At 49.7% G+C, this 27,604-nt stretch overlaps 1 protein-coding gene across 1 annotated transcript; it reads left to right on the top strand.

The window, feature by feature from the left end:
- The first annotated feature begins 417 nt into the window (after positions 1–417).
- LOC311309280 (uncharacterized protein) lies at positions 418–26,552 on the top strand. Its single transcript, XM_084438483.1, has 8 exons — positions 418–589; positions 10,226–10,488; positions 21,115–21,255; positions 21,405–21,454; positions 21,589–21,730; positions 21,853–21,966; positions 22,074–26,246; positions 26,400–26,552. Exons 2-8 carry the CDS (start codon positions 10,251–10,253, stop codon positions 26,453–26,455), a joined length of 4,914 nt encoding a protein of 1,637 aa, XP_084294609.1. The 5' UTR covers positions 418–589; positions 10,226–10,250; the 3' UTR covers positions 26,456–26,552.
- The last annotated feature ends 1,052 nt before the right edge of the window (positions 26,553–27,604 follow it).

Genomic DNA, 27,604 nt, shown 5'->3' with positions numbered 1-27,604 from the left:
ATGATGGCCTACTGTATTTGGACAGTGTGGATTGCTAGGAGAGCAGGCCCACACGATACATTGCCTGAATGCTTACAACTAGAATTACCCTTTAAACAATCACAATAAAAAAAAACGCTTTGGTTTTTGGTTCTTTATTATATAATATTTCAAACTAATAATCTCATAAATGAACTTCCATTTACAAGTTATATTTTTCCTATCACCGCCACTAGGAGGCACTGTAACAACGCTGGATGGATCTCTCCCCGGCATGTCCTCACCTGTGCGCGCTCCAGCCCAGCCAGGTAGGACGGAACAAGAGCAAACTTTCAAGTTTTGTCTCATTTGCCAAGAGCCACTACAGTGTACACAAGAAAAAACAAAGACAAAGTCCAGACATATCAAAGCAAAAGCGACCTATTCATTCAGTTCAATCAGCAAGATCCCACTTCCTGAATTGCATTTCGAGGAAATGGTTTAACCTACCTGAAGTTTCAGTTCGGACGGTGAAAACAAATTTGCGGCGGAGACACGGAGACTCATGGACAGCGGATGAGGCGGTCAAATTGAATCCATTACATCGGGATTTTAACAAGTTTATACAGAGGTATGATTCATTATCAAGTTGTTATAAGTGTAGCCTACTGTTGGCACGTGTCATTTTAACGATGTAGCCTAAATCCAGCTGTGCCATAAGCTGCTCAGGGAATGAATTGTGGGCTCGTATCAACTATAACTTCAACAAATATTTAGCTAGAATAGGCTAAAACTACTCTCTGGATACAGTTTTATATTCGTTTAGGGGAAATTCTTTAAGAACTAACACTGACATGTTTGTGGTACAAAAGTGATTATGCAACATAGGCTATGGTTTACTTTTATTGTTCAATAAACCCCCCGAAAAATAACTTTATGAAGTGTCTGGAAAGAAAAGAACCCAAAGGAGGAGGGTAGGGTACGCAGCTTGGGGGAGGAATTCAGGACTAGACTGGAGGTCCGAGATACACTGGCATTCCGGAAAAAAGGTGTGGGAAATTTGTTAGGCTTGGCCTTGAGGGGTCCTAGCGAGGAACTCGCACACAAACACGGGTAATGTGAACCTACTTACCTATATTTTTTCCCACCAACAGGCCCTTTGACAATGAAGACCATTGTCACAGATGTGTCTATCAGTTGGGCTACTTCAACAAAACACTTTTTGACACTCACTGACAATTTGTGTCTACTAGCCCAAACCCACATGGCGGTCTGATCTTGACTGAACCATAGCCTACATCTTTATCTGTAGTGACCGACTGTGGGAGATACCTACACTCTCATAACCTCAGGGGGTCTTACCCTCTTGTGTCTGCGCCAGTTCATAGACTGTTCATGGACTTTGAACTCTACTGGAAGCCAGTTTCGAGTCTATTGTTTCCCAGAAAAGTTAAAGCGATATTTACTGATTGCGCAGCTATATTCTCAAACTTGTTCTCAAACTTGTATCCAAAGAAAGACGTTGCACTTGCTTGCTGGTCTCGGTTGAATATGGACTAGTCTCGGATAGCCATACCTATCTCCACACTTCGTTTACGCTGTGCCAGCGCCGGAGACAGGTCTGGCTGGGGCGGAGCCAGCCCCGGACGCAGCGACGGTGCTCTTGCAAAATAGTCTGGATCGAATCTGATTGGTACCGAGAGAATCTCTCGGCCCGAATCAGATTAATTAGCGTCGCCAGTCTCGCCACTGATTGGGCAGTGTGACAACGAATGACAAGGTTTATTGCCAAAACCTACACCCTTTGAGTCAGACTAAATATGGACTAACTGACAACAATAGCAAGCGTAAGGGCGTGACTGTTCTATCCACCTCACACACAACCCTGCTATGACTTTTGATTATTTTATTTTTTTAATCTCCAAATGACACTGACCTCCACTGTTCTCTCCTAGCTAATTTTAAGAGAGAGAAAGAGAGAGACAGACAGAGAGTGAGAGAGAAAGACTTTTTGTTTGGGAAGGGTGTGTCACGTTCTGGTTCTGCTCCTTCCTCACCACCCTGCTGTTCCAAGGCTTACCTTGTACCCATGGCGATCATCATCATCATCATCAAGAGTGTATTACGCAAACACTGGGGGTATGTCTGAGCCAGGTGAAGCCCTGGAGACAGACAGACAGAGAGATAGGCCACTTCAGAGAGTTTTAGAGCTGGGTGAGAGATAAGGACTTGGAGAGAGAGAGAGAGAGAGAGAGAGATGGGGCATGAGATTGATGAGTTGATGACGGACATGGAGGAGGTGAGGAGGAAGAGAGGAGGATAGCAGTCTTGACTGAGGAAATAAAACAGTAGCAGCTAGTGTTGCTCAGTGAGGGGAGGAGCCACCGGTGAGGTGGTACGTTGGTTGGTTTTGGGCACGGATAGCCAGAGCTCAGTAGTTGACTTACAGTTAGGATGATGGTGTAATGAAGGATTGTGGATGCATGGATTCAGACCAGAGTGAGTGAGTGAGTGAGTGAGTGAGTGAGTGAGTGAGTGAGTGAGTGAGTGATGCTGGCCTGTAGTTGTGTGGATACGTTGTGTATTGAGTGGTACTGAATAGGATTTAATCTACTGATCTGTCATCACTGAGAACTTGATACACATTAACAGCAATCCAATCAGTCAGAGGGAAGCTGTGTGTTTGTTTGTGTTTGTGTGTGTGTGTGTGCGTGTGTGTGTGTGTGTGTGTGTGTGTGTGTGTGAGAGAGAGAGAGAGAGAGAGAACTCAGAAGTCTACTGAAATGCCCCAAAACTGTTTAGACAGTGTACTGTAACTGTTTACCGGTCTATCTGATGCCCTTCGTTATCTATTGGTTGTCTGCATGTCCCATGCTGGCTCTCACTGTCCTCTTGAAACGTTCACAGGGATCCATCTATGTGAGTCTGAGTGAGCACGGCTGGTGAGTGTGAAGGGAGGCCAGAGAGGCCCTGTTTTGACTGCGAGAGAACAGAGACTCCAGAGATGCCAGGATGGACTTTTAAGCCCACAGCTGTGTTTATCTGTAAGGCCTCCGCTGTCAACGACCTGCCTTTGATTTTAAAGAATGATTTTAAAGATCCCACTCCACTGTTAGCCCAGGGTCTTCATCAGCATAGATATACGGTTCAGAGTTCTGGAAACGGGGGCGTTCTCAATGGCCCATGCTTCTGCAGGGAAACGAACACCAGAGTGGAATGAACGCACAATGGAGTTACCTCAGCCGGCATCGTGTATTAAAACATTACCTTACAATGGGGCTCTCATAACCCGGCTATTATGTTCTGAGGACTTGTTTCGAAGGCCACTGCATCAGCCTCTGTCTGTCAGGGGGTGGAGGAGGGGGAGAGAGTGGGAGAACAAGAGAGAGAGTAAGACAGAGCGAGGGAGAGGGTGAAGGAGACTTAGAGAGACGAGTCGCACAGTAATTATCAAACTCTCAGGAATGCGGCCCCTGTTCTTAGCAGACATGCTGCTGCTTGGCTTCAGTGGCCCAACAGCAACGCAAACTATGAGAGAGCAGGCCATGTCTGTTCACTACCTGGTACGCTTTTAGCATCGAAACCCCCGCGATGACGCTTTTCTTCTGAAGCCAGACATGAGTGTGGTAGCATAGCTCATTTATTTTTGTTTATTTGAATGAATGTTGGCTTGTACCATGGCTGTATGGCGGTGTTTATTTTGTCATTATCTACGGGTTTCTCTGAAACAGTACCCTACAAATGGCAAATGAGATCGAACCACACATCAACATATTGTCTTTCAGCCAAAATAGTTTGGCTGCAGTCTACTGCTCCTAACTTGTCAGTGTTCAGCCCCTGGACACGCACCATCTTTCTTTCACAGCTCCTCTGACGTTAGTTTTATGTTCTATAATCCTTTTGATTTATAATTTTACCGGTTTGAACTGAAGAAAAAGTTCGGTTTTCGTACGGTTTCAGTTCGTACGAGGCACACTCTGACAGTCATGGGGCCTCTTGTCATGGAAGTCTTCTTCAAGGTAAACAAGAACACAGTGCAGTTCCCTCCAAGGGACATGTGATCACATTAATGCAACGATGAGCCCTCCCAGAGAAAGTGAAGTCATCGCTGACTGATCTAATCACAAGGACATTCCACACGACAAAGCATAACGACCGTTGTTTGAATCGAGAATCCCTCTTGAGACATGGAATTGGGTAATACCAGTTTCCCCCTGGAGGGCCTCACCTATGACGATACCGATAGATCATCTGGTTCAGAATGTGTGTGAGTTCGCCTCCTGCTCTAGCTGGATTCTGCTCTGGCTGGATTCTTCTTCTGAAGTATGCCATCGAGCGTTAACCCCTTTGTTTGATAAGGCTCAGTGAAGAGAGACACACCCTGGTCTGATTAATGAACTCGGTAGAGTAAAGCCAGCCTTCACACCTGTAACGTGGCGACATTTAGGCTACTCACACCACACTGGGAAAAGAAAAGGCTTTCATGAGTCCAAACTATAAACAGCATTTAACCCCTTGGGGAGGAATTGAATTTGACTGCAGTAAAAAAAAAAAAAGAACTTAACCTTGTTCTCTCAGCAGTGCCATTTTGTCTCCTGTGGCCCACAGGTGAAGAGGAGTGAACCCTTGGTGCGGTCCGAGCCACACACCGCTCAAACAAAGGCGTCTGTTTTCCTGCCACACCCTCCACCTGTCTTTGACTTGTCCCCACGGGCACGGCAGCCAGTCAAGTCTGCTCCAGTCTGCTCCGCGCTCTGACTCACCTCAGCAGCCAGTCATCCATTACTTCAGCGAACAGCTAACGTTGTTCAGATTAGTACAGATAAGATAAGAGTGCGATGTGGACGTTTCCATGGTGTCGGTCAGGGCTCCGGGTCCTAGATGTGTAGGGGCCTCAGTAAATGGTAAATGGACTGCACTTATATGGCGCTTTTCCACCTTAGCGGCACTCAAAGCGCTTTACAATGGCCTCTCATTCACCCATTCACACACACACATACCAATGGCGGTAGCTGCCATGCAAGGTGCTAACCTGCTCATTGGGAGCAATTTGGGGTTAGGTGTCTTGCTCAAGGACACTTCGACATGTGGACAGTCGGAGCTGGGATTCGAACCACTGACCCTTCGATCATTGAACGACCCGCTCTACCAACTGAGCTACAGCCGCCCCAGTAGGTTCAGGCGAACCTCGTCTAGTTCAAGTGCGACAGGAAGAGCATCAGGTTCAGCAAACCACAGTTAAGCAAACCAATCCCTCACAGATATACTGGTGTGGTAGCATTTCCTGTACACCAGTTTGTCGAGAAGAAGCATAATGCAGAATAACTGGAGGGGAACACCAGAGGATCAAGGCAGCTTGGTGTTGGGTTTGTGCTGTAGTTGACCCCTGTACAGTAGTGTGCGCTGCTCCTCCAGGCCTCAGGCAAAGCAGGCGGCGGCGATTTGCGTCTCTTTACCTCCGCAAATAAAAACAGCGACCAAGATTTCCTGCGGAATCCATGACCTCCGGGTCAATGACATAGTGTTGTGCAAACTGTCGGAACCGCGGAGGAGGAATGAATGTCAGATGTGCGGGTTATCATCACGGGAGCCATATTCCATCCTCCGTGTTCTGCTCTGTGACTGATAAACGTTCATGGCGTGCTATTGTGCGGCGTGTGTTTTGACAGCGCGCCGAGGGGCTGCTCTCCAGATCCGCGCCGCCCTTTCACGTCGTTGTGAGGACAAAGTGAACGGCGTGTTTGAGCGCATGCCTGCTCCAGCAGGACTGGGCTGAGCTGGAAGGCTGCAGCAGAGGCCAGCGGCGAGCGCGTGTGTTTATTTGATGTGTATGTGTGAGAGAGAGAGAGAGAGAGGCTCGATTTGCTTTTTGATACTGTGATACACATCTTGATGCAGTCCAGTCCTGTTCTGTATTCACAGTGAAGTTCCCTTGTTAGGCAAAAGAAATCAATAATTTCCTCAAGGTGGTCTGAGGAAAGATGTGATTTTGTTAACCACTCTTTGTGGCCCTCCAGGGTGTATTGTTTGTGTATCAACAGCCACCATTGAGAGGTGTGGTTACGGGTTATATAATTACTGTGCCAATGAAGCAACTCTGTAATTTCAGTGTTGGCGAGGCACTCTGACTTTGTTTGAGAGAGTTTTTGTGTGTATCCTGACCGAGACTTAATTTATGTGTGTGTAAGGGTCACTATGGTAACGTCCGTATTAGAAGAGGCCCAGAGTGCTCTGATTTACTCGGGCAAATATTTATTCGTCTTCAGGAAGACATTGCATCAAAGACAAGCAATCATGGTTATAGATGGCAAGGAGACTAGAGAGATTTAGGTCTGCTGTATACAAGGTGTCATTTTACTGACCTTAACTGGTTAGTGTTTGCTTTTGTTTGAAGTAAGACCCATTGTCTTGTGACCCGATCTAACCTTGTGCAGTGAACACCATACTGCGTGTGCAGTCCCAAACACGGGATCTCTCTGAAAGAATCAATTCCTCTTTTCGCAGTCTAGAAATGCACTCCGGTTGTTATTCGGGTAACCATGACGGTGATGTCGTGAGTCAGTCCCTCGTGACTGGACAACACCCAGGTGGGTGGTCCTCCCGACGAGACCCAGGGTGCTTAGCTTCACCGTCGTCCCAATGTGGTAAAAATAAAGAGGGGGTGTAGTCACTCACCCAGCAGCATGTGGGCTATAAAAGTGTAAAGACCAGACCCCCCCACCCCACCCCACCCCCACCACCATCTCAGGACTGCCTCTGCTCAGCGTGAATAGCCACTGCAGATGTACTGACGTGACTCACACCCAAATGACTGTAATTTGCCAGGGCAGAATCACAGAGCTTTCCAGAGCTGGATGAGAGGGGACGATACTTTTCCCTGAAGTGATTGGATGACCACTTGAGAGGCACTGCTAGCTGGCCTTTCACTGACACACTGATTCCACTGAGTCTGTCCTCTACAAGCCGCGCCACGTCACTCCCACAGAAGACGCTTTTCCTATGAGCAAACATTGACTGTGTGCAAATTTGAGATTTTTAGAAGTAGGTTAAAAAAAAATCGATTCTGAATCAAATGATTCAGAATGAGGGTTAATGAATGAATGAATAAATGAAGGAATGAATAGTTCATTCATTCATTCAATGATTCATTCATTCATTCATTTTTGGAAATCAGTATCGATACCCAGCCCTAGTATTGATGTGTTGCATAACTTGGCAGTCATGTAATTAAGGTTACAGCTAAAAAAAAAAAAACAGGTTTTAGTAACACTAACCGAATCGATATTGAATCGAATCGAATTGAATCGTGATAATCGATTCTGAACCTTGTGAATCTGAATCGAATCGATTCTTGAAATTCGAATCGATACCCAGCCCTAGTTGGAAGACAGATCTTTGGGGAAGAAGGTGCTGTCAGTTTTCTCTGGGACTATGATATTAGGGCGCGGTGACATGGGGCCATGATGTGAACCTCCCCCCCGTTAGGGTTGCCAGAAAACAACTCATCTGGTTTGTTAGTAGTGGGATGATGGCCTGTTTGGGCTGGGATCCTCCCATATCCCCCTTTAAGAGCGTCCAGAGATTCCAGTGGTTTTAATGCTGACATTCCTTGAGGAGATTGGAACGATCGAGGGTTGATTTATGACCAATGTGAGTGGGCGTCTGTCAGACAGTGTTTGTAATGTGTGTGTGTTTGTGTGTGTTTGTGTGTGTGTGTGTTTGTGTGTGTGTGTGTGTGTGTGTTTGTGTGTGTGTGTGTGTGTTTGTGTGCGTGTGCGTGTGTGTGTGTGTGTTTGTGTGCGTGTGTGCGTGCGTGCGCGTGTGTGTGTGTGTGTGAGAGAGATACAGAGCCAAACCAGGACCCCCTCCTACCCTCCTCATGCCTCAGATATTTCAATATTCCATCCAGCTGTTAAAGAGGAGCTTATCTCTCACATCAGTCTCGGGGGGTATTGCTGTGGCCTGTCAGGCTCATTCCTTTGACACGTTGCCATTGAGCGAATAGCTGTACAGGGACCTCTTCCTACGCGCAGTGTTATGGGAAGCTGTGTGTTGATTGCATGTAGTCACAGATGTTGATATTTGGATTTGCCTCTAATGTAGTTCGACTGGAAACCACAATCCCATCAGCCAGGTTTTTTGAGGGTGGGTTCTGTCTCCTCCAGAAAGTCCAAAGGTTAAGAGGGATCATTTTTTCACTTGCTTCCTGATCCGGTTGCATGTTGTCAAAAGAAAGTTGATTTGGGAACAGTTTATATATCCACTTTTTAAAATAAATTGATGATGATTGTGAGCTAAATTGAACTGATTCACAGAAAACAACCTAGGCAACATGTTCGGCACATTCGTCTTGCTGGTTGACCGGGTAGGATTACATGCTTATAAAAATAGCTTATGTGAAGCAATGCACAGACCACAACGTAGTCACCAAACATGTATATACTGTAGAACCAAATTAACTAAGTATGAGCTCTTCGGTGAAAACAATTAAGCCAACAATGTTAACCTCGTCATGTGGGTTCTCTTAGATTTGGACCGTACAGCTGATGTACAGTGAGTTGAAACTGAATCACATCAAACAGCAATTTCATAAGTATTTCATCATTATCTGTTTCCTGGATGTTTTAACTGTGACCCTTCACCCCAGACTCCACTGGGGAGACACACTGGAAGAGGCTTTTGAGCAGTGTGCTATGGCCATGTTTGGATGCATGACAGATACAGAGACTGGAGCCCATTGATACAGTTGAATTTAAGTCAGAGGGTGAGATACTCAATACACTCGCTAATAAACGTTCACACTTTGGGAAGAATATAAAAGCCTGCCATCGATGACGAGTCTCTTTTGGGGCCAATAGGGATAAGAGTTCCCATCTACGCAAGCCAGCATTTTCAAGCTGTTATATGCTTCTTGTCCCAGGTCTCATTGAGCTCTTATTGTTCCTCTAATCAGATTTGCTGTCATTACATGCTATACTCTCACCTCTAAAATCCCTCTCTCTCTCTCTCTCTCTCTCTCTCTCTCTCTGTCTTTTTCTCCCCCCCCCCCCCTCTCTCTCTTTCTCTCTCTCTCTCTCTCCCTCTCTTCCCCCTCTCTCTCTTTCTCTCCCCCCCTCTCTTTTTCTCCCTCTCTCTCTCTCCCTTTCTCTCCCTCTCTCTCTCTCTCTCTCTCCCCCTCTCTTTCTCTCTCTCTCTCCCTCTCTCTCCCTCTCTCCCCCCCTCTCTCTTTCTCTCCCCCCCTCTCTCCCCCCTCTCTTTCTCTCCCTCTCCCTCCCTCCCTCCCTCCCTCCGCCTGTCCACCGCATGTTTGCAGGCTTCACCTCTTGTCCTATCATCAGTCCTTTCCAAGGCTTGGGTGCAGCTTGTGGATGTTGAGGAGGATCCAGTAAACAGCCCAGCTGGAGGAAGCCCAGTAAACTCTCTAGGTCCCCTGGAGCGAGGTTGAGAAACCTGCCCCGGAGGAGAGGAGTCTGGCAGGGAGGAGGAGGAGGAGGGAGGAGGGAGGGAGGAGGAGGAGGAGGAGGAGGAGGGAGGGAGGATGAGCTCATTGTATCAAGAGTTTTTTGATACGAAAAAGAAAGCGAGCGAGGGAATGACGGAGAGGAACGAAGAGAAGACCCAAGAAAGACCGTACAGAATGAAAAAAGCAGACCATACGACCGCGGGAGTCCGTGTGCTGGACGAGAGCGTACGGTGCACGCGTGTTGTTTATTTGCCCGTGTGCATTGTGTTTGCGTGGGTCTTTGTTTGTGTGCGTGTGTGTGTGTGTGTGTGTGTGTGGCTAGGGGTGGGGCACTGTGAATCATGACTCCATAGTCAGGAATGAAGGGAGTGGTGCCAGTTCTTCACAGAACAGTCAAGTTTGGTTGAGGGAGGCCGGGGAGGGGGGGGGGGGGGTGGGGGGGGCTGGGCTGGTCTCTGTACTCAGCACACACCCTGCACAGAGGGGCCTGAACATTACAGTTCTGGCACGCTTGCCTTGAATCAACGTGCGGGAATGCGTCCGCAGTGCCAAATGGCGACCGCATTGTTAAACTGTCCGTAGACACCGTTTTTTTTTTGTCCATTCAGTGAGTGCAATTACTCATGTTGTGCTTAATCAATATGGCCTCTTTCTTTCTCTCCGCTGCTCTCTCTCCCCCCTTTCCCGCCTCTCGCCCTCCACCCCTCTCTCAATCTCTCCCTCTCTCCTTCTCCCACACCCTCCCCCCTTTCTCTCACTCTCTCTCTCTCTCTCTCTCTCTCTCTCTCTCTCTCTTGCTTTCAGGCCGTAGCTCCAGGGTGAGTGTGGGATGTCAGGCCGGGACTCGGTGGGAGAGCTGATCCCCCAGGATGTGGCTGACGTGTTCGCCCAGGAGAGGAACGCCAAAGGCAGCCGGCGGAAGAAGCGCCGGGGCTCTCTGGGACGGGCCTTCAGCTGGCTCAAAGGCAAGAAGAAGAAGGACATCAACGCCAACGGGCTGAGCCTGGACACGCACCCGGGCGGGATCAAGGCGGGCAAGCAGGCGTCCCCCAAGGCTCACGGGCATGGTAAGGGGCCGACGGAAAGAAACGCGCCGTGTAACCGAGTGAAACATCCTCATTAGCATTCTTGAGGTTAGCGTTAGCGCTAGTGGCTGGTATACGTTCAGCAAAAGATGTTAATCCCAAAAAACATGCGCAGGTCTGTGTATATAAAGACTTTTTTACCGACCCTCAGTAGCCTTCCTGCCTGAGAGAGATATCGTCGCGAGAGGTCATAGAAGGGTTTCGAGTTTGTTCGACCGGTGGCTTAACTCTCGAGTCGGTGAGTGGAGTTTTGCGTTCAGTGGGAGTTCAGTGTCCTGGTGTTGAGGCTCCCAGGCCTGTTTGCTCACTGGAGGAGGATTGTTTGAACAGAGCGTGACTCACCAACCTGCCCTTTGACCCCCCCCAGGGAGCCATTGTTTGCCGTGAAGAAATCGCTGGCCGCCGTGTTCGGTGATAGACTCGACCCGCAGCGCTCAATACCGAGGATTGCGCACAAACACAAGAGGTTTGGACCTGTTAAACACAGGGACCATGCACATGAGGAGGCCAATAGACACGCGTGTTTAGGCATACTATACAGGAATGGATGCACATCAATGTGAACGATGCACCCTTCTGTTCGCAGGCTAGTCTAGCTTAGCCTGGTATGACCATCCTGATCTAGCGAGCTCACTGCTTCGCTCCGCAATATCGGTCTGGCCTTCGCCCCATAGAGAGCGGTTATGTGGGCGAGGGTACTTGCCTTGACAGACAAACACCTTCAGCCAATCAGCGTTCAGCAAACTTTCCAGTCAGAATGGAAGAATGGCAAAAACGTCTTTTCCACCGAGAAACTCCGCCAGTGCATACTCTTGTTCTTGTTTAAGTGTTGTGATTAAGTCTATTTCTGCAATAACTGCACTTATAGCTGTGTTTATTCTTCTAACGTTAACGTTACCACTCGTTGCTTCGGGAGCCGCCATGTTTGTTTAGCGAGAGGCAGGGACACGAACCAATCAGGGACTGCTTTCCACTGTGGGGCGGGACAGCAGTTAAAACGCAGTCCCTGATTGGCCCGGTATGGTCTTGATTTTGACATAATCGCTCTGGAGGAGGCGAAGGCCAGACCGTTCTGCGTTAGAGAAACAGAATGTGAGCTCGCGACAACGGGATGGTCGTACCAGGCTAAGTCTAGCTCGGTTTTCCCTGGCAGTTCGTATCAGGAGTTTGTACATGTATTTATAAATGAGAGTCTTTAACAATATTAGTCACCCCCATGTTTTCTCAGTGTTCTGTGTCCCCCGGTCCTGCCAAGTTGTGAGCAAGTTAGGTTTAGAGTTACTGAACATACTAACATACGGAAAGTCACACCGACGTCCTAAATGATGCAATCAGCTCTAAACAGAAACCGACACGCATTTTCGCGCTGGGCCCTTTCTGGTTAATTGTTGTAGCCCGCCCGGCATAGTCAAGCCTCGCAAGAGCACAAAAGCCAGATTCTGGATTCCGAGGACTGTTTTATGTGGGTGTTGATCTGGCAGTGCTTGTGCAAGTCTTGGCTTATTGGTCCGTAGACTGGAGTGAACCTCACCCAACACACACACACTCCCGTAGCCCCACATGTGGAAACACCGAGCTGTCAGGTCAAGTGGAAAGGTGTTTGGGGATTTCCAGTGGGCTCGAATCACAAAAGACTCACACAATCAAAACAAAGCATGCATGGATATAAACATGTACACTCACTCACACTGCACATACATGAATGAATACACCAGACAGACACACACACACACATACACTACATGAAACAAAACATACTCTCACTCCCGACACACATACACGGTGTGCCTCTACGCCGTTTTCAGAGTATACTGCTAAGAGCAGGAATGAAACTTTGAGGAGATTCCTTCTGCCAAGGTCAAAAAATGCTGCCTCTCACCTTGGTCACATGACTCCAACCTGACCTGGATAGGATTTCCTCTTCAGGTTATTTCCCTCCCAGTCTTCCTTAAACCAAATGTACTTTGTATACTAGGTAGTAGGTCAGTGTTATCAACTGGTCAACAGTTGGTATCTCTCCCTAATGACTTGCTGTAGTGAAGTGTGGCTGAAAGGCAAAGCGACCCCAGAGTTATCGCCATAAACACAGAAGTCTCATTCAGAAATTTGTAATGATTCATATTCCAGGTATTTGATATGCATGATATTATAGCCTGAAGCGGTAAACATGAGGCAGGCTGTGTGTTTAAGCTGGCAAGGACACAAATAGCCTGGGAAAAAAAACAACTCCTAACATCCTGAAGTGTGTTTCTGGGAGATACTGAGATGAACAGAAGAAAAGCACGTCGATGTTCTCAGAGGGGCTGAATACCTCCGGGTTAAGCCACAGTGGAATGAATGGCGTCTGATCCTGATGGTGATTTAGGCTGATACCCTCATGGCCCCCCGTACCCTCTCTGACTCTGGGCTGGGCAGGGAGTTGGCTCACGCCCAGTTAATTAAACCCACTGCCAGCGGCTGTCTTAGCGTAAGCAGGAACAAGGGATTGTGTTTCTCCTGACCCGGACCACAGTGTGCCCCGTCTTACCCTGCCGGGGGAATTGAACGGATGTCTATGGGAAATCAAACGTGTGTGTGTGTGTGTGTGTGTGTGTGTGTGTGTGTGTGCGTGCGTGCGTGCGTGTGTGTGCGTGCGTGTGTGTGTGTGTGCGTGCGTGTGTGTGATCCAGTGTTCTATCAGGTAGATAATGGATGCTTGTGCTTAAACAGAACAGTATCCTGTTGTCAATGGACAGAGGAGAGGGCATCTACCCGTTTGATGTTTCTGTTCCCTCATCCTGTGTGTGTGTGTGTGTGTGTGTGTGTGTGCGCGCGTGTGTGTGTTCAGACCTCAGAAATGTGTTTACCCTGTTTGTATTTGAGCTTGTATTATATTGAATGTATTGGTCAACATGGACCATGGAGTTTGCCCCCAGCTGGGATGTTGAACAGCACAGTAGCTTGTTTACACAGATAAACCTTTGCCCTTCCTGGATGTCCTTTATGTGATATGAAGACCACTGCCCTGTGTGTGTGTGTGTGTGTGTGTGTGTGTGTGTGTGTGTGTGTGTGTGTGTGTGTGTGTGTGTGTGTGTGTGTGTGTGTGTATGCGCGTGTGTGTGCGCGCGCGGACACACGCATATTTGGACTCTTGAGTCACATGGGCCAGATGTATAGAAATCCATACTGGTCTGTGTGTGTGTGTCCCTTAAGCGTGTGTAGCCATGTTTTCACATCTATAGCTACAGTAGTACAGTTGATCCTATAAGGCAACTTATAAAGGCAGAACATTGGCCTTCCTGAAGCTACTCTTGCTTCTCATATCCTGTTCCTGTGTTTTCTTCAGACGGGCTTCAGCAGACGGTCACAGGGCCTTAACCAGTCTGGAGGTTTGGAGGGGAGGAGGACCAGGGCTGATGGGCCCCTAACCCGGCACCTGCAGGAGGTCACCCAGAACCTCCTCACACACTCGCCCTCTGAGATTACACAGATTCCCGGGCTTATTAAAGATCTGCCTTTAACCCAGAAATGCCAGGATGCCCCTGCGTGTGAGTGTGGGTATTGTGTGCGTGCGCGTGCATGAGAATGTATGTGCGCGTACACAGTGTGTGTGTGTGTGTGTGTGTGTGTGTGTGTACGTGCGCACCAAGATCAGTCTGGCAGTGTGCAAGCTCTACAGTAAGACCTGCATTGCAAGGGCCTTTTTACATTACACTTCAACAGTTGCATTCACTGTGCAGACAGTCAGTTGGCTGTGCCTCAGAATGCGATGGTGTGTGTGTGTGTGTGGGTGTGTGAAGGTGTGTGTGTGTATTGGTGTGGTCGTGTGTGTGTAGTGTGTGGGCGTGTGTGTGTGTGTGTGTGTGTGTGTGTGTGTGTGTGTGTGTGTGTGTGTGTGTGTGTGTGTGTGTGTGTGTGTGTGTGTGTGTGTGTGTGTGTGTGTGTGGGGGCATGTGGGCATGGGTGTGTGTGTGGGTCTGTACAGGACAGATAAACCCCATCGCGCCCGGGATGAGAAGCACTGTCGAGGGAGAACAGGTTTGACACGCCGGATACGCTTTCACTTTCCCCCCTTCTGATGGCGGGAAGCAATCAAACACTCCAGCCCCCACTGCTTTGTATTGTCCTGTCCTTCCCAGAATGCAGCAGGAGCCGAACACGACTTCCTGTGACAGGAAGTGACCGAGGGAGGGTAACATGCATGGACTGAGGTACTATGGGAAGGCCGGGACCTTTCCTGCCCTTCTCATATAACCTCCTGGGCTTTACTCTGGCGTGTGAAATGTCTGAGAGTCACACCAGTCTGTCTAGAGCAAACCGCACACACATAAACACACACGCACACTACACACACACTCCCACACGCCACCTCCCCAAACTACCTAGCGAGCTGAGCAGGGAGGTCATCGGGAAGGTCATCGCCCGTTCCTCTTTGGCACAGGGGTTGAAATACTGTTTGTGATACCGACAGCTGGACTGAATTCGGCCTGTGAGAGGTCCATTCACCGCTCTGTCAAACACAGTTTGTTGCTCGGAGGACTTGGCTCGTTCGCGTTGTAAACAACGGCGCAATATAAAAGGGAACATGTTTCGGGCGGATGGGGTTTTGATAGCATTCGGTGCTAAGATTTCAAGTTGAAGACTGGAGTGAAATTTTAGTCAGCACACCTTGATATTGAGATGATCAGATTCAGAGCCCTCTACTGGGAGAACAGGTATATGAAGTCCCAGGCTGCCCCCTGGACCTGTTTGGATTACGTGTGGGTGTCGGATGACCTCAAACTCATCTTCACTCTTCACGGACTAAAGCGTTATCTCAGCGTTACCTGGGCCAAGCCTGTTGGCGATCAACATCAGTGATTACTTATGGAATCTTATATCCGTTAATTGTTACCTGATTCGGATATGTCACGCTACCTCCCCACACCCCTCAGATTACTGTCACGGTAGAAGATGATTTGAAATGTAGCCGGTCTGCAAAAGAGACCGCTGAGAGCTAGGAATGCTCAGTAACGGATGATAAACGATGCTCATGTCGGTAGACGCAAGCCCAACCGCGGGACGCTGCACGTGGCATTCGGGGCGAAAAATCTCTCCCCCTCGAAAATAATCTAACAAAATGGTAACTTCATGTCAAGGTGGTTACTTTGCTAATCATTTCCCCCTTCCCAGAACACCCTGTACCGTTCTACACTCTCAAGGACTGGGCTTGTGATAAGCATGCATGTGTGCATAGTCGCCACTGGCTAACAGAAACCAGTACACACACACACACACACACACACACACAAGCACCTTTGATGCTTTACAGAGTATGGCAGATTAAAGATCTAGCAGTAAAGTGCTCCTCTCACAGCAGTACTGTTTCAGATTGCGTTTTGGCCATTAGATAGTAGGCTTGCATTTGCCAACCTCATAAACACGAATCCCGACCGTGTAACAATATTCTTCCTTGGATCTACTAACCATGCTTTTTCTCTCTTTGTACAGCTTGCTCTTGCGCAGGTGTACAGTAAATCACGTGCAGATGGATATCTTAATGGTGGTCCTTGGGGCCCTGGCTTGACTAGTTTGTACCCTCTCCAAACTTGCTAATGCTCTACTAATGAATGAGTTGTCTCGCGGTTCTGTGAGTAGGAGCCTGTATCTGAGCTGTGCCTCTCTCTGAGCATGTCCTAACAGGTCTGCGTGTTTCACATTCTCCTGCACACGGTTTAATGGGATTTGAGCTCTCTGCTTATCGCTGAGCCAATCAGAGCGTGGGCTGGCAGCGGCTGTGGTCCGGACCAGGAACAGAGGGTTCAGTCACTCTTGATCGTGAGCTGTTTTTGATTAGCGACGTGACAGGTCCATGTTGTGTGCTCGGATTAGGGCACTAATTGATGCAATGACTAATAACGACATAGTTTACAATGCGATCTGTATGTGTGGCTTCGATGTGTATATGATTGTGTGTGTGCGTGTGTGTGTGTGTGTGTGTGTGTGTAGTGTCTGAGGGTGAAATGGACTGTAACGCAGTGCCATATCTCTGGAGGTATATCTGTTACACACAGCGATGGTTATCCAGCTGAATACCCCTGCAGGACCTGCCCTGTTCCCCCTCACTGACCACTGTTTACCTTCATCCAAATGGTGGCCAGAAGGTATGGCGAACTCAACAGGGCTCTCCAGCTTAGAGAGCTGGACTCATTACTGCATACGCACACACACACACACACACACACACACACACAGACATAATAGAGAAACACACACACACACACACACACTGAGGTCTCATCCCTGTCCCACTGTGTCTGGTTCAGTTGGTCTCTGCTGCTTAAAGAGGCTTAAGCACCTGACAGGCGGCACCCTGGGAGCTGTACAGAGTGGCAAGCAAGAGAGGGGCAAGTCAGGACAAAACCGCGTGTGTGTCTGTGTGTGTGTCTTTGCTCACCATCTGAAGTCTATACCTGTGTCAGTTCTGAGTGTGTTGGATCCTGTCTAACAGCCCTTGTTGTCTGCCAACGAACTCATTGGCTCTGATACCAGATAGATCGTCATTACAAGCCCTTCACTCCTCGATTAATAATAATCAACGTCACATGAGTATGCAGTAGAGTACGCTGGTGCTGTAATATGGAAAGATGGTTGCTGTTGTGCACAGCATTGTTCACCATTGTCTACATGTTGTCATAGTTAGGTCAGAGGCACATTGACTACCATTGCGCCACTACCACCCCTAAAGGTTGTTATTTGTTACTTTGACGTTGTAATCAATGTTTATTTGTTGAAGAACCACCCCCATTGGTCTTGCTCTATTGTTTTTTACGACCGTAGTTGATGACTGAGAAGCTTAAGTTCTGTTTACTGTTAAGGAATCCCCTTGGGGGAGAAACAACGTTTGTTCACCAAAGTATCTTATATTTGTATCTTTATTTACATGTAGAAAAATGAGCCACAACTCTACTCCCTTTTAATCTTCCATGTTGTTTTTGACTAAGCTGGAGGCTGTTATCTGGCTTCAGGACATTAAGCTGACTGATATCATGTCCATAAAGTCCTGATATTGTTACCCAAATCCCTGCTGTAAACAACGGGGCTCACAACGTCACCCTTTAATACCACTGACGTCCTATCAGACTCTAGGGGACAGATGGTCTGTTCAATGTACCAGTGATTAATTTGAATACAATTACAATGGGCTCACACTAGCAGGCATAGCGTAGAACCCTCGTTATTAGACACACACCCTATTGTGTGTGCGTGTGTGTTCACTGTGTGATGGCAACAGCAGTATCTCTGTTGCAATGTTGTCTTCATGTTTTAATCTTGTTTGGGCACTACTACTACTGTTTCTATCTGTTTATCCCCACCCATAAATAACATACTGTTCAACACGTTGGATCATTGTCCTGGTTATGAATGACATGGGTAACACACTGTACCTCAGCCAGTGACACTTCCTGTTTATGTGGCGAAGAACTAATGGAAAATACTGAGTCATCCGGTGGAGGTTTGACTATGGGAAGGTTTTCTACCTGGTCATGTGTTGTTACACATTCCTTGGGGAGTTTGCTTTTGGCATCAGGAAGTGAACAGACCTCTTTGCTCCATTTCGTTTTGACATTTCCTCATCGGAGCGGAGGCATTTTCCTGGGGATGACTGGAAAACGTGTCCTGATATTTGACACATCCCGGGGGGGGTGTGGAAGGTAGAAGTCACACTTGGGACTTTCTGGGACGTAGCTACTCCGGCGAATCTGAATTGTCTGATATTTCGGACAGTGTCAGAGGACAAACCAGGAAATCATGTTTATTGCGCAACTGTGGAGCGCTGCTCTCTCCCAACAGTTCTGTCTGGTTTGACTACTTAGACCTTCACCTATCCAGTTCCGTTACTCCCCCTTGTGGGGAAACAATGTGTAAAAGAGGAGGAAAGTACACTTCCCCCAGATACCTGCTTCCTGACTGACTGTCAGCTCGCCAAGAAGGAGTGTCTGAGTTGGCGCAATCGCTATAATGAGTGAAGCTGCATGTCTGGATGTGACTGTGATCAGCTAAAGCTTCTCTATAGAGGCTCAAAGCAGTCAGAGCAATTATTATGCAAGTCAAACCCCGGGTTTAAGGGGGCCTCGTCGCTGATATCCCCGCTTCCCCCTCCTCTCTCCTCTGTGTGTTTACGTGCCTAATCTATGGCATAATCCCAGATTCCCCGTCATAACCTTGCATGGACCACTTTGGGGTTAGGAGGATGGATGAGCAGAAACAGGGCGAGTGCTGGAGGTGGGATAGAGAGGGGGAGGAGGGGCAGCAGGCGGGTGCTAGACAGAGGGTCGGGATTTAGGCAGCAAGGATTAGTGTCTAAACCCTCATTGTCTATTGAGTGTCTTCCATGGGGGTAAAGTGACAGAACAACATCATCAGCAACAACAAGGAAGATCATGATTTTGATCCTCTGAGTTATTTTATTGTCTCTGTGGACTGTGATCTACCCAGGAGTCTTTCTTTTGGACTGAAGCTTTGGATCTTGTTCTCCTATTGGAAGATTCCATTTTTCTCTTTTTCTTTTCTCACTGTTTTAGCCGTTATAACTGACATTCTAGCCATGGTGCTGCTGCTGACTAACAATGTTTACTGTCCACTGTCGGTCTTCAAGAGGAAGGGTGAGTGAAAAATGTTCTTGTCTGGGGAATTCTCAGACACTCAAAAAGCAGTTTTATTAATTTGCGATACTCACCTTACTTTGAATTCCTTACCTGCCTGGTCAATCCAGTATTACCACACTTCTAGGTGACTGGGGCAGGTCGGGTTATCTGGTCATGATAACTGGTAATACAATTAAGTCATTAAGGGCCATCTTGAATTGTCCCAAAGACTTGTTGTATTGCCGTTACAGGGAGACAACTCTCAAAAATAATATTTTGAGAGCTGGCTGGGTAAATGTCTTGTCATGCTTTGTGAATTTCTGTGTGAATTTTCGAATAATAATAATAATAATAATTTTATTTATACAGCGCTTTCAATCAAAGTGATCTAATCATGGCGATTCTCCTGAGATGAAAGAAGGCAATTTTGGTCACCTCCTTGACATGAGAATCGAATACAAGAGTTTGATCAAAGATAACACCAAGATTTCTAACTCTGTCCTTGCACTGAATCACACAGTCATCTAAGGTCAGGACAGCTTGATCATTCAGATTATTCAGTCTTGCCGCACCGATAACCATCATCTCAGTCTTGGTTTCGTTTAACAGCAGGAAGTTAGCTGACAGCCAGTACTTCACAGCAGCCAGGCAGCTAAGTCTGAAACATTTCCTGATGTAATAGGCAGATACAATTGTAGGTCGTCAGCATTGCAATGATAAACAACCCCAAAAGAACGCAAGATCTGACCCAATGGTGCCAGGTACAGTGAAAACAACAGAGGGCCCAGCACGGACCCCTGTGGGACCCCATACTTGACTGGTCGAGATGTTGTTTTGGACACGTTGAGATCGATCAGACAAATAAGAGTTCAACCAGGGAAACACCTGACCTGAGATGCCATACAGGCTCCTAAGCCTATCCAGCAATATACAGTGATCCACAGTATCAAAAGCAGCGCTTAGGTCCAGCAATAAAAGAACAGATGTTGAGCCTGAGTCAGCAGCCAGTAACAGGTCATTCACCACCTTTGTGAGCGCTAATAATAGCATGACATGCTACATGGGGCTAGAAAATGTGTATTTGTGGCTCAGTGACCACCAGTCCTGAGGTCGCTGTAGTCAGGATCACTCGGAGCACATGGCCGGTAAGGCTAATTCCAGCGCGACACACGGAGCATGCTCAGTACCGCACTGTACAGTAGCCTACAGTGCCTGCCTAAGAATAGAACCGATCGCATTACATAACAGGTTACCAGCCTGTTTGATCCTGGATCACCCTGGGTGTGTGTTCCTGGAGAGGGGGTGGGGGGGGGCGGGGTGGTGTTTACCCAGGGTCATGTTCACTAGGGCGCAAGGCTGGAAAATGTTCTGCAATGGAAATGGATAGTATGCTAATTTGTTAGGTAATCAGTAGTTAGTTCCTGTTTGTTAGTGGACATGACAGTGTACCTGTACACCCATAAATACACTGCTTATTACTGTATGTCTCTGGGCAGCAATCCACATTCTGTATGGATTCGGAATATACAGCACACCTAACCATTTGTTTGTTGTGGCAAATTGCCTAGTCTTTTGGGTCCTTGCCTGTTTTTTATTATGGTACTGTATGATTTTTTTTTTTACTATGTACAGATAACGATTAAAGGACCCTTTATCATGCTATAAGACTGGTTGATAAGATACAGTTATTGTTATAATTAAACAGGAGTCAATGTCAACCCAGTAGGACCGTCTGTCTGCCTATTGGCTGACATTTGATCAAGGTTTTTTGTCCAATAGGAGAGCACACAAGGTTTCATTGTGATAATCCAATGACAAGTTCACAAGTTAAATCCCACATTCGTGGACATGGAAATAGAAATTAATTCCACTCCATTTTCTTGAATCCATATTCGATTGTTTTTCTACAATTGAGTGTGTCTGAATCTCTCACGAACATGCACAGTACTGAATATTGATTATTATTCATGACCTCCATATGTTTGGCTCTCTGTCCTTCTAGCGGTGCCGAAGCAGGATGAGGAGAAGGCGGTGGGGCCTCCTCTCTTCCGGGAGAACGTGTTCATCGAGGGCAGCAGGCCCAAGTACCTGGAGGACCTTCACTCAGAGGCCCAGCAGGGCCTGAAGCTGCTGCAGCAGGAAGGTAGCAAACCGCTCATTCCAACACGCACACACACACACACACACACACGCACACACAGTGCACACTCACTCTTGGATTTCATTATGTGGTCGGTTAGTTGGAAGCGATGTTAAATAACTCACATTTGGTCATTTTTTAAAACTTTTTAGAAACTGATAATGGAGAGGACTTCAAGGATGACCAAAGCATCAGTCTCAGTGTAAGTGATCCAAGCCTCCTAAATCAGTTTAAACCAGTGACACTAAAAAGGCCTGTTTGCCCTACAACACGACCACAGCGCTGTAGACTGAGTGTGTGCTAACCGGCGTGCTGACCCCTCTGGCGTCCCTCCAGTCAACAGTGACGGTGCAGAGGGACGAGGAGTGCAGCTACAGTGAGAGGAGCGCGGTGGAGTCCGACAGCACCATGCCAGACGCCGTCTCCACGCGCTCCACCGTCTCCACCCGATCCTCCCGCTCAGGGCTGACCCGACAAGGTAACCTAACGCACCACACGGCACGCGACATGGCAGCGCTGTGACGCCAAATCGAAAAACGACAGCGATTCTCGTCGTACGCAAGTAGCCGTTGTTCTGACAAAAGCGGTCGCCTCCCCCAGCGTCTACGTTCAGGCCCCTGAATTCGGGTAAGAAGCCGGAGAAGGCGAAGGCCAGGAGGAGACAGCGGAGAACCACGGTGATGGGAATACCCCAGCACATCCAGAGAGAACTAGGTACAGCTCCCTCTGCACTCCTCTCTCCACACCTCAATTGTGACATAAAAGTGATATTTTGTCTGGAGCAGATATGAATCCCGATGTGTCCTCCTGTTCCCCTCCAGGTCTGGACAGAGCAGCCTGGGTGTCGCGTCAGCTTCAGCAGGACGAAGCCCAGCTCCATAACGGCGAGAGCGCGGTCAGCAGCGCCGATCCACCGGGGGGCGTCGGAGTCCAGCTCCAGTCCCTGCAGACGCTCGACGAGGACCGAGCCCAGCGCGCGTTCACCTTGCAGGGGGGACACCGGGACGACCTGGCCCTCCTGGGGCACCGCGCCGGCCCCCAGCTGTCGGCCCTGCGGAGGCCCAAGTCCCTGGCGGTGCCGTGGCTGACGACGGCCAGCCTGGCCCAGCATCCCCCCAGCCCCGTCATGTCCATATCCCCCCAGGCCACCTACCTGTCCAAGATCATCCCCAACGCCGTGCTCCCCCCGTCCATAGACGTGGTGGAGATCAGCCGGGGGCGGTGCCGGAACAGCGTGCGCACCGTCAGCAAGACCAGCCTCCTCCTGGCCAGCCCCGCCTCGTCCCGCGCCTCCACCCTCTCCTCCGCCTCCCGCCACCGCCCGCCGCCCGCCTGCTCCGACAGCTCCGGGTGGAGTCGCTCCGAGTCGTCGGAGACGCTGGTGTCGGACTCCTCCACCATCTCCAGCAACGGCACGCCCGGAGAGGGGCGGTCCCGCCAGGGCGACGAGGGGGAGGGGCCGGGGTCGAAAGAGGCCGCCCCCGACCGAGCCGGCGCCAAGCCGTCCGTCGGCAAGGCCCCCAAGACGGCCGTGTCCGCCAACGGCAAAGCCCAGAGCAGGGCGGAGGAGGGGAGCTTCGTCCGGAGCCTGTCTGTGGTGAAGGCCAAAAGGGCGCCCGCTCCCCCCAGCCGCTCGTACTCCCTGCACAAGGACAAGATGAAGAGGCGTTCGCGAGACCTGGCGGAGCTCAGGGTGGCGGTGGCAGCGGCGGCGGAGTCCGCTCCCCAGTGGAGCCTGGGACAGGGCGGGGCCGGGGTCAGCGAAGAGGAGGATCCTGGCTCCTCTCCCGTCATGACGTCCAGGAAAACGGACAGCCCCTGCGGCTACGCGGCGGACACCAGCTCGCTGGAGGACTCCTCGGGCTGCGTGTCGGCCAGCCCGCGTCAGGCAACGGCCGGCGGGGAGGTCGTGGAGGCGGAGCCGACGCCGGCGCCCGCGGCGGGCTCCTCCCCAGCGCAGCCTCTCGAGGAGAACGGCCTGAAGAAGACCGTCTCTCCCTCGAGCGGCTACTCCAGCCAGGGCGGCACTCCCGTCGTACCGGCCAAGCACGCGCGCGGCGCCTCCCCCAAACACAAGCGAGGATTCCTGGACAAACTGCAGAGCATCTTCTCCGGGGCCCCCCACGCGGCGCCGACCCCATCCCCCCTCGCGCGGCCAGAGACCCCCGAGCCCGTCCGCCCCGAACCCCAACCCTCCCCGTCGGTGGAATCCGTCACCCCCACGCCCTCGGTCATGGCCCTCAGACGGCTGTTCGACATCCCGCCCCCGCCCAAGATCTCCGCCCCGCCGCCCCCTCCCCCGGAGGTGTGGGCTCACAGCAAGCGCACCTTTGAGCTGCTGCTGGGGCCGCCAGCCCCTACAGACATACAGGCGGCCCTGAGGAAGAACCCCAAGGACAGGCGAGGGCAGAGGCAGTCTCCTCCCGGGTCTAAAGAGGGCTCTGTGAAGAGTTTTTCGTTGGAGAAGAAGGGAGATGCGGAGCAGGAGACAGTAGCGCTGCTAGAGAGAGTCTCTGACCCAAAAGAAGAGAACCTTCCGGAAGGTCAGGAGAAGCAGAACACTTCCTCTGCCAAGTTGAGTATTGGAAGTACCGAAGGTTCAAGTCCAGTGGTTCGCGAAGAGGAAAATGAAAGATTGACTCAAATGGAATCTATAGATATGAGAGCAAATGGAGAAGTAGTACAGGAAGTTGGACAAGAGAAAGTTAAAAGAGGTCAATTAGTGAATGGAGTGTTGGTGAAAGTCAGTGACGAAAGACTATTGACGGCACAGAAAGAGGAGCGGAAGTCAGGGATACAGACGTCAAGCCAGGCTATGGAGGCAAAGACTGATTCACAACCTAAAATGGGTGCCCTCGCGCTGGCCTTCTCATCTCCATCTCCCTCGCCACCCCCGGCACACCTTCCCCCGCTGCCCCCCGCCAAGCAGACCCCGCCCCTGTCGCCCTCAGTCCCGGCCCCCGAACCCCCTACGTCCCCAGACTCATTCTGGCCCCCTCCTCCACCCCCACCGCCCATAGATCCGCCCACAGAGGCCCCCCTCAGCGGACATGATGACATGGACTTCCCCCCTCCCCCTCTGCCTGTCTCTCCGGGTCAGGAGGGGGTCGCTACGAAAGCACCGGCGCCCCCTGTTGAGGAGTCACCAAGTGGAACATTCCCCACTACAGTTCTCTCAGAGCAGCCTGATACAGAGGAACAGACCCTAAAACCTGCTCCTACTACTGCCCCAGCTATCATACCCGTAAAAGTTGCAGTGTTGCCTACGGTGGCCATAGTGGCTCAATTCCAGGGAATCCCCCCTCCACCCCAGTACAAACCACCGCCGCCTCCCGAAACAGCGCCCCCTCCAGCACCCCAAAAGGTCCCGGCTCCGCCTCCTCCGGACATTGCTCCTCCCCCTGAGATGAAACTCTCTCCTCCCCAGGGTATCCCTCCTCCTCCAACTGCGCCTCCGCAAATAGTCCCAACTCCTCCGCCCCAAGAAACCGCTGATCACTCTGCTCAAGATGTTCCTCCTTCATCTGAGAGTGTTGCTCCTCCCCCTGAGAGGATTTTCTCTCCTCCCGAGAGCATCCCACCTCCACCCCCACCTCCACCCCCAAATCTACCACCAGCACAAGAAACCGCTGATCACTCTGCTCAAGATGTTCCTCCTTCATCTGAGAGTGTTGCTCCTCCCCCTGAGAGGATTTTCTCTCCTCCTGAGAGCATCCCCTCTCCACCTCCACCTCCACCCCCAAATCTACCACCAGCACAAGAAACCGCCACTCACTCTTCTCAAGATGTTACTCCTTCAACTCCTTTAAGTACTGCGCCTCCCCCTGAAAGCGCATCGCATCCACCCAAGAGCACCCTCTCTCCTCCACAGAGTATTCCTCCTCCCCCTTCACAAAATATCCCCGTTCCCCCTCCACAGATGACCTCTACTCCTCAAGAAGATCTCCGTCCACTCGCTCAGGAGGCCCCCCCAGTACCGCCTCCCACAATCCCCCCTCCTCCACCCCAACTGGAAACTCCAGCACCGTCTCAAGAAGCTACCGCGCCAGCGCCTTCACCGGCTGCCGCTCCCCCGGTGAACATTCCGCCGGCACCCCCCGTACCCGAGCCGGCGCCCGTCCACCTCCCACGCCAGCCCGACCCGAAAACCGCAAAGAGCCAGACGCAAGACCGGCAGTCCCAAGTGAAGAGTTCCCCTCCGGCGCCGGCCCCAGAAGAGGCCCCCCCTCCTGTAGTCACCCCCTCCATTTTGCAGACAGTCAAGCTGAGGTCCGTCAATAGTGGTCCTGACCAGACCAAGACCAAGACCCAGGATGAGAAAGAGGCCCCTAGTGCAACCACACAACCCAGTAACGGGGCTCCAACTCCAGACGCCGGCAGCCAGGAGGCCCCCCAGAAGCCCATCCGTAGGTCTCTGATCCTGACCACCCCCCCTCCCACAGACACAGCCCCCCCCGCCATCATCACCTCACAACCACCCGCGGTCACGACCGAGTCCACCGGTCCAGTAGTTACTTCACCCCCGGCCTCGACCGCTGTCACTTCCCCTACCAGGAAGTCCCCCGCTGTGACGGCCACCAACCCCTCCATGAGACTACAGGAGGCCATCCGCCTGAGGACGGCGGCCAGGACGTCCAAAGACGGCCCCCCCTCACGTCTCGGCGTGCACTCCCCGTCTTCGCCACCGGGCGGAGACGTCCGCAAGTCTCCTTCCAACACCGCCAGCTTCATCTTCTCCAAGAGCTCCAAGAAGGTGTTGATAGACACCTCCTCCTCTTCCTCCTCCTCCTCCTCACCCGTAGCCCAGACCAACTCCAGGAAGAACCTGGCGACGGAGCTCCCGTCCGCGAACACGACCACGGACGCTCAGAAGGCTGGGGTCAAGGTGCCGCCGCCCGTGGCGAAGAAACCCAAGGCGAAGGTCAAAGAGACAGACGACGGCCTGGAGACCGTGCAAGCTGCTGGACAGCAAGCACAGCCAGACAAGACTGAGGGTGAGGTGTCTTACATGTAGATATGGTCCATTCATAACGTATATTATGTCACAGTGATTACTTACTTGACTCACTTAGACATTTAGGCAGGAAGCTAATCGGTAATTTAATCATCATTTGAAAAATGTATTTGTGGATCTTCTTCCTTCACAGGGACTCCAGAAGCACCTAACGGTACGACAGGTAGTGAGGACGCGTCGCCATCATGAGACTGAAAACAGCAAGGACTAGTAAAAAAAAAAAAAAAACACACTGACAAACATTTTCTTGGAAATTGACAAGATGTGCAAAGCACCATGTATGGGATCCAGAGCTGGATGGACAAGAGGAGACATACAAGAGCCACCAGAGGACATGGCAACAGGCTCTTTGTTTAATAAAAAAAAAGCTCCTTTGAGTTTGATGTTACTGGTGTGGGTCTTCAAATTTCTCTACCTTGTGTATTATGAGTTTATTTTCTTTGCTGGAGGGTGTCCTAACCTTTGTTTTGATAGTCTGATCAAAGATTGACTGTCCCAGTGCTTACTTGTCTAGGTAAGACTTTACTGCCCTCTTATGTTATGTATCGTTATTACAACTACTGTACTGCCAAACGCTGCAAGCTGGAGTGCATTTACCAATGGGAACCCTGGGTAGGCCTGCCTATCTGTGTTATACCCAAATGTTTTACTTCTAATATATTCTTATCATTATATAAATAATGCACTACAGAATTCTGCTATGGATCTTTAAAAGTCCCATTTCTTCCATGTATTTGTTATCTTAAAAATGTTATCTATAAGTTATTTTTCCTGTAGAGATCAGTTCCTTGTTGGGAGAAATGTTTTAAGTGTGGCAAGATGTGATGTCTTCTGTTTGCTATTTTGATCTCTACTGACATTTCCGTATCCGTTCACCCACTAATTTATCTAAAATAAGCCTTAACAACACTTAATGATTCCCACGTGGTTGTATGAAAATCAAAACTTACATTGAATTGTTTATCTTTGTTGTTGATACTGGAGAATCATCCTGTATGCAATTCAATATCTCGCACATTGAATCTGACTTAATCAATGAACTGAACAGTCATTTATCAACATTATTGGAAATTTTGTATTGCTTTTAAGTTACTGAGAATCAGATCAATTCAATTTCTACAGATGTAGCTGCTGTAGGCTACTCAAAATTAATTATGCTTATTTTCACAGTGGTGAGGATATTCCTGAGCTGTATAAAACATTTTGTGATTGAAATAATTGTATTGATAAGGTATCAAATACATGGTTATCTATCAGTTCATGTAATCCAATTAAATAAAATAAATTGCCACAACATTTAATTTTATTACATTTCATGTAGCTACAGTACAGGCTACT

This window comes from Borostomias antarcticus (genome assembly GCF_949987555.1).
Source record: "Borostomias antarcticus genome assembly, chromosome: 5".
NCBI classification, from domain to species: domain Eukaryota; kingdom Metazoa; phylum Chordata; class Actinopteri; order Stomiiformes; family Stomiidae; genus Borostomias; species Borostomias antarcticus.
This window is presented reverse-complemented; position numbering and strand designations above follow the sequence as displayed.

Coding starts and splice junctions, on each gene's coding strand:
- LOC311309280 (XM_084438483.1), top strand. CDS start 10,251: ATGTCAGGCCGGGACTCGGTGGGAGAGCTGATCCCCCAGGATGTGGCT. Junction 10,489..21,114: donor CCCCAAGGCTCACGGGCATG/GTAAGGGGCCGA, acceptor CTGTCCTTCTAG/CGGTGCCGAAGCAGGATGAG. Junction 21,967..22,073: donor GCACATCCAGAGAGAACTAG/GTACAGCTCCCT, acceptor GTTCCCCTCCAG/GTCTGGACAGAGCAGCCTGG.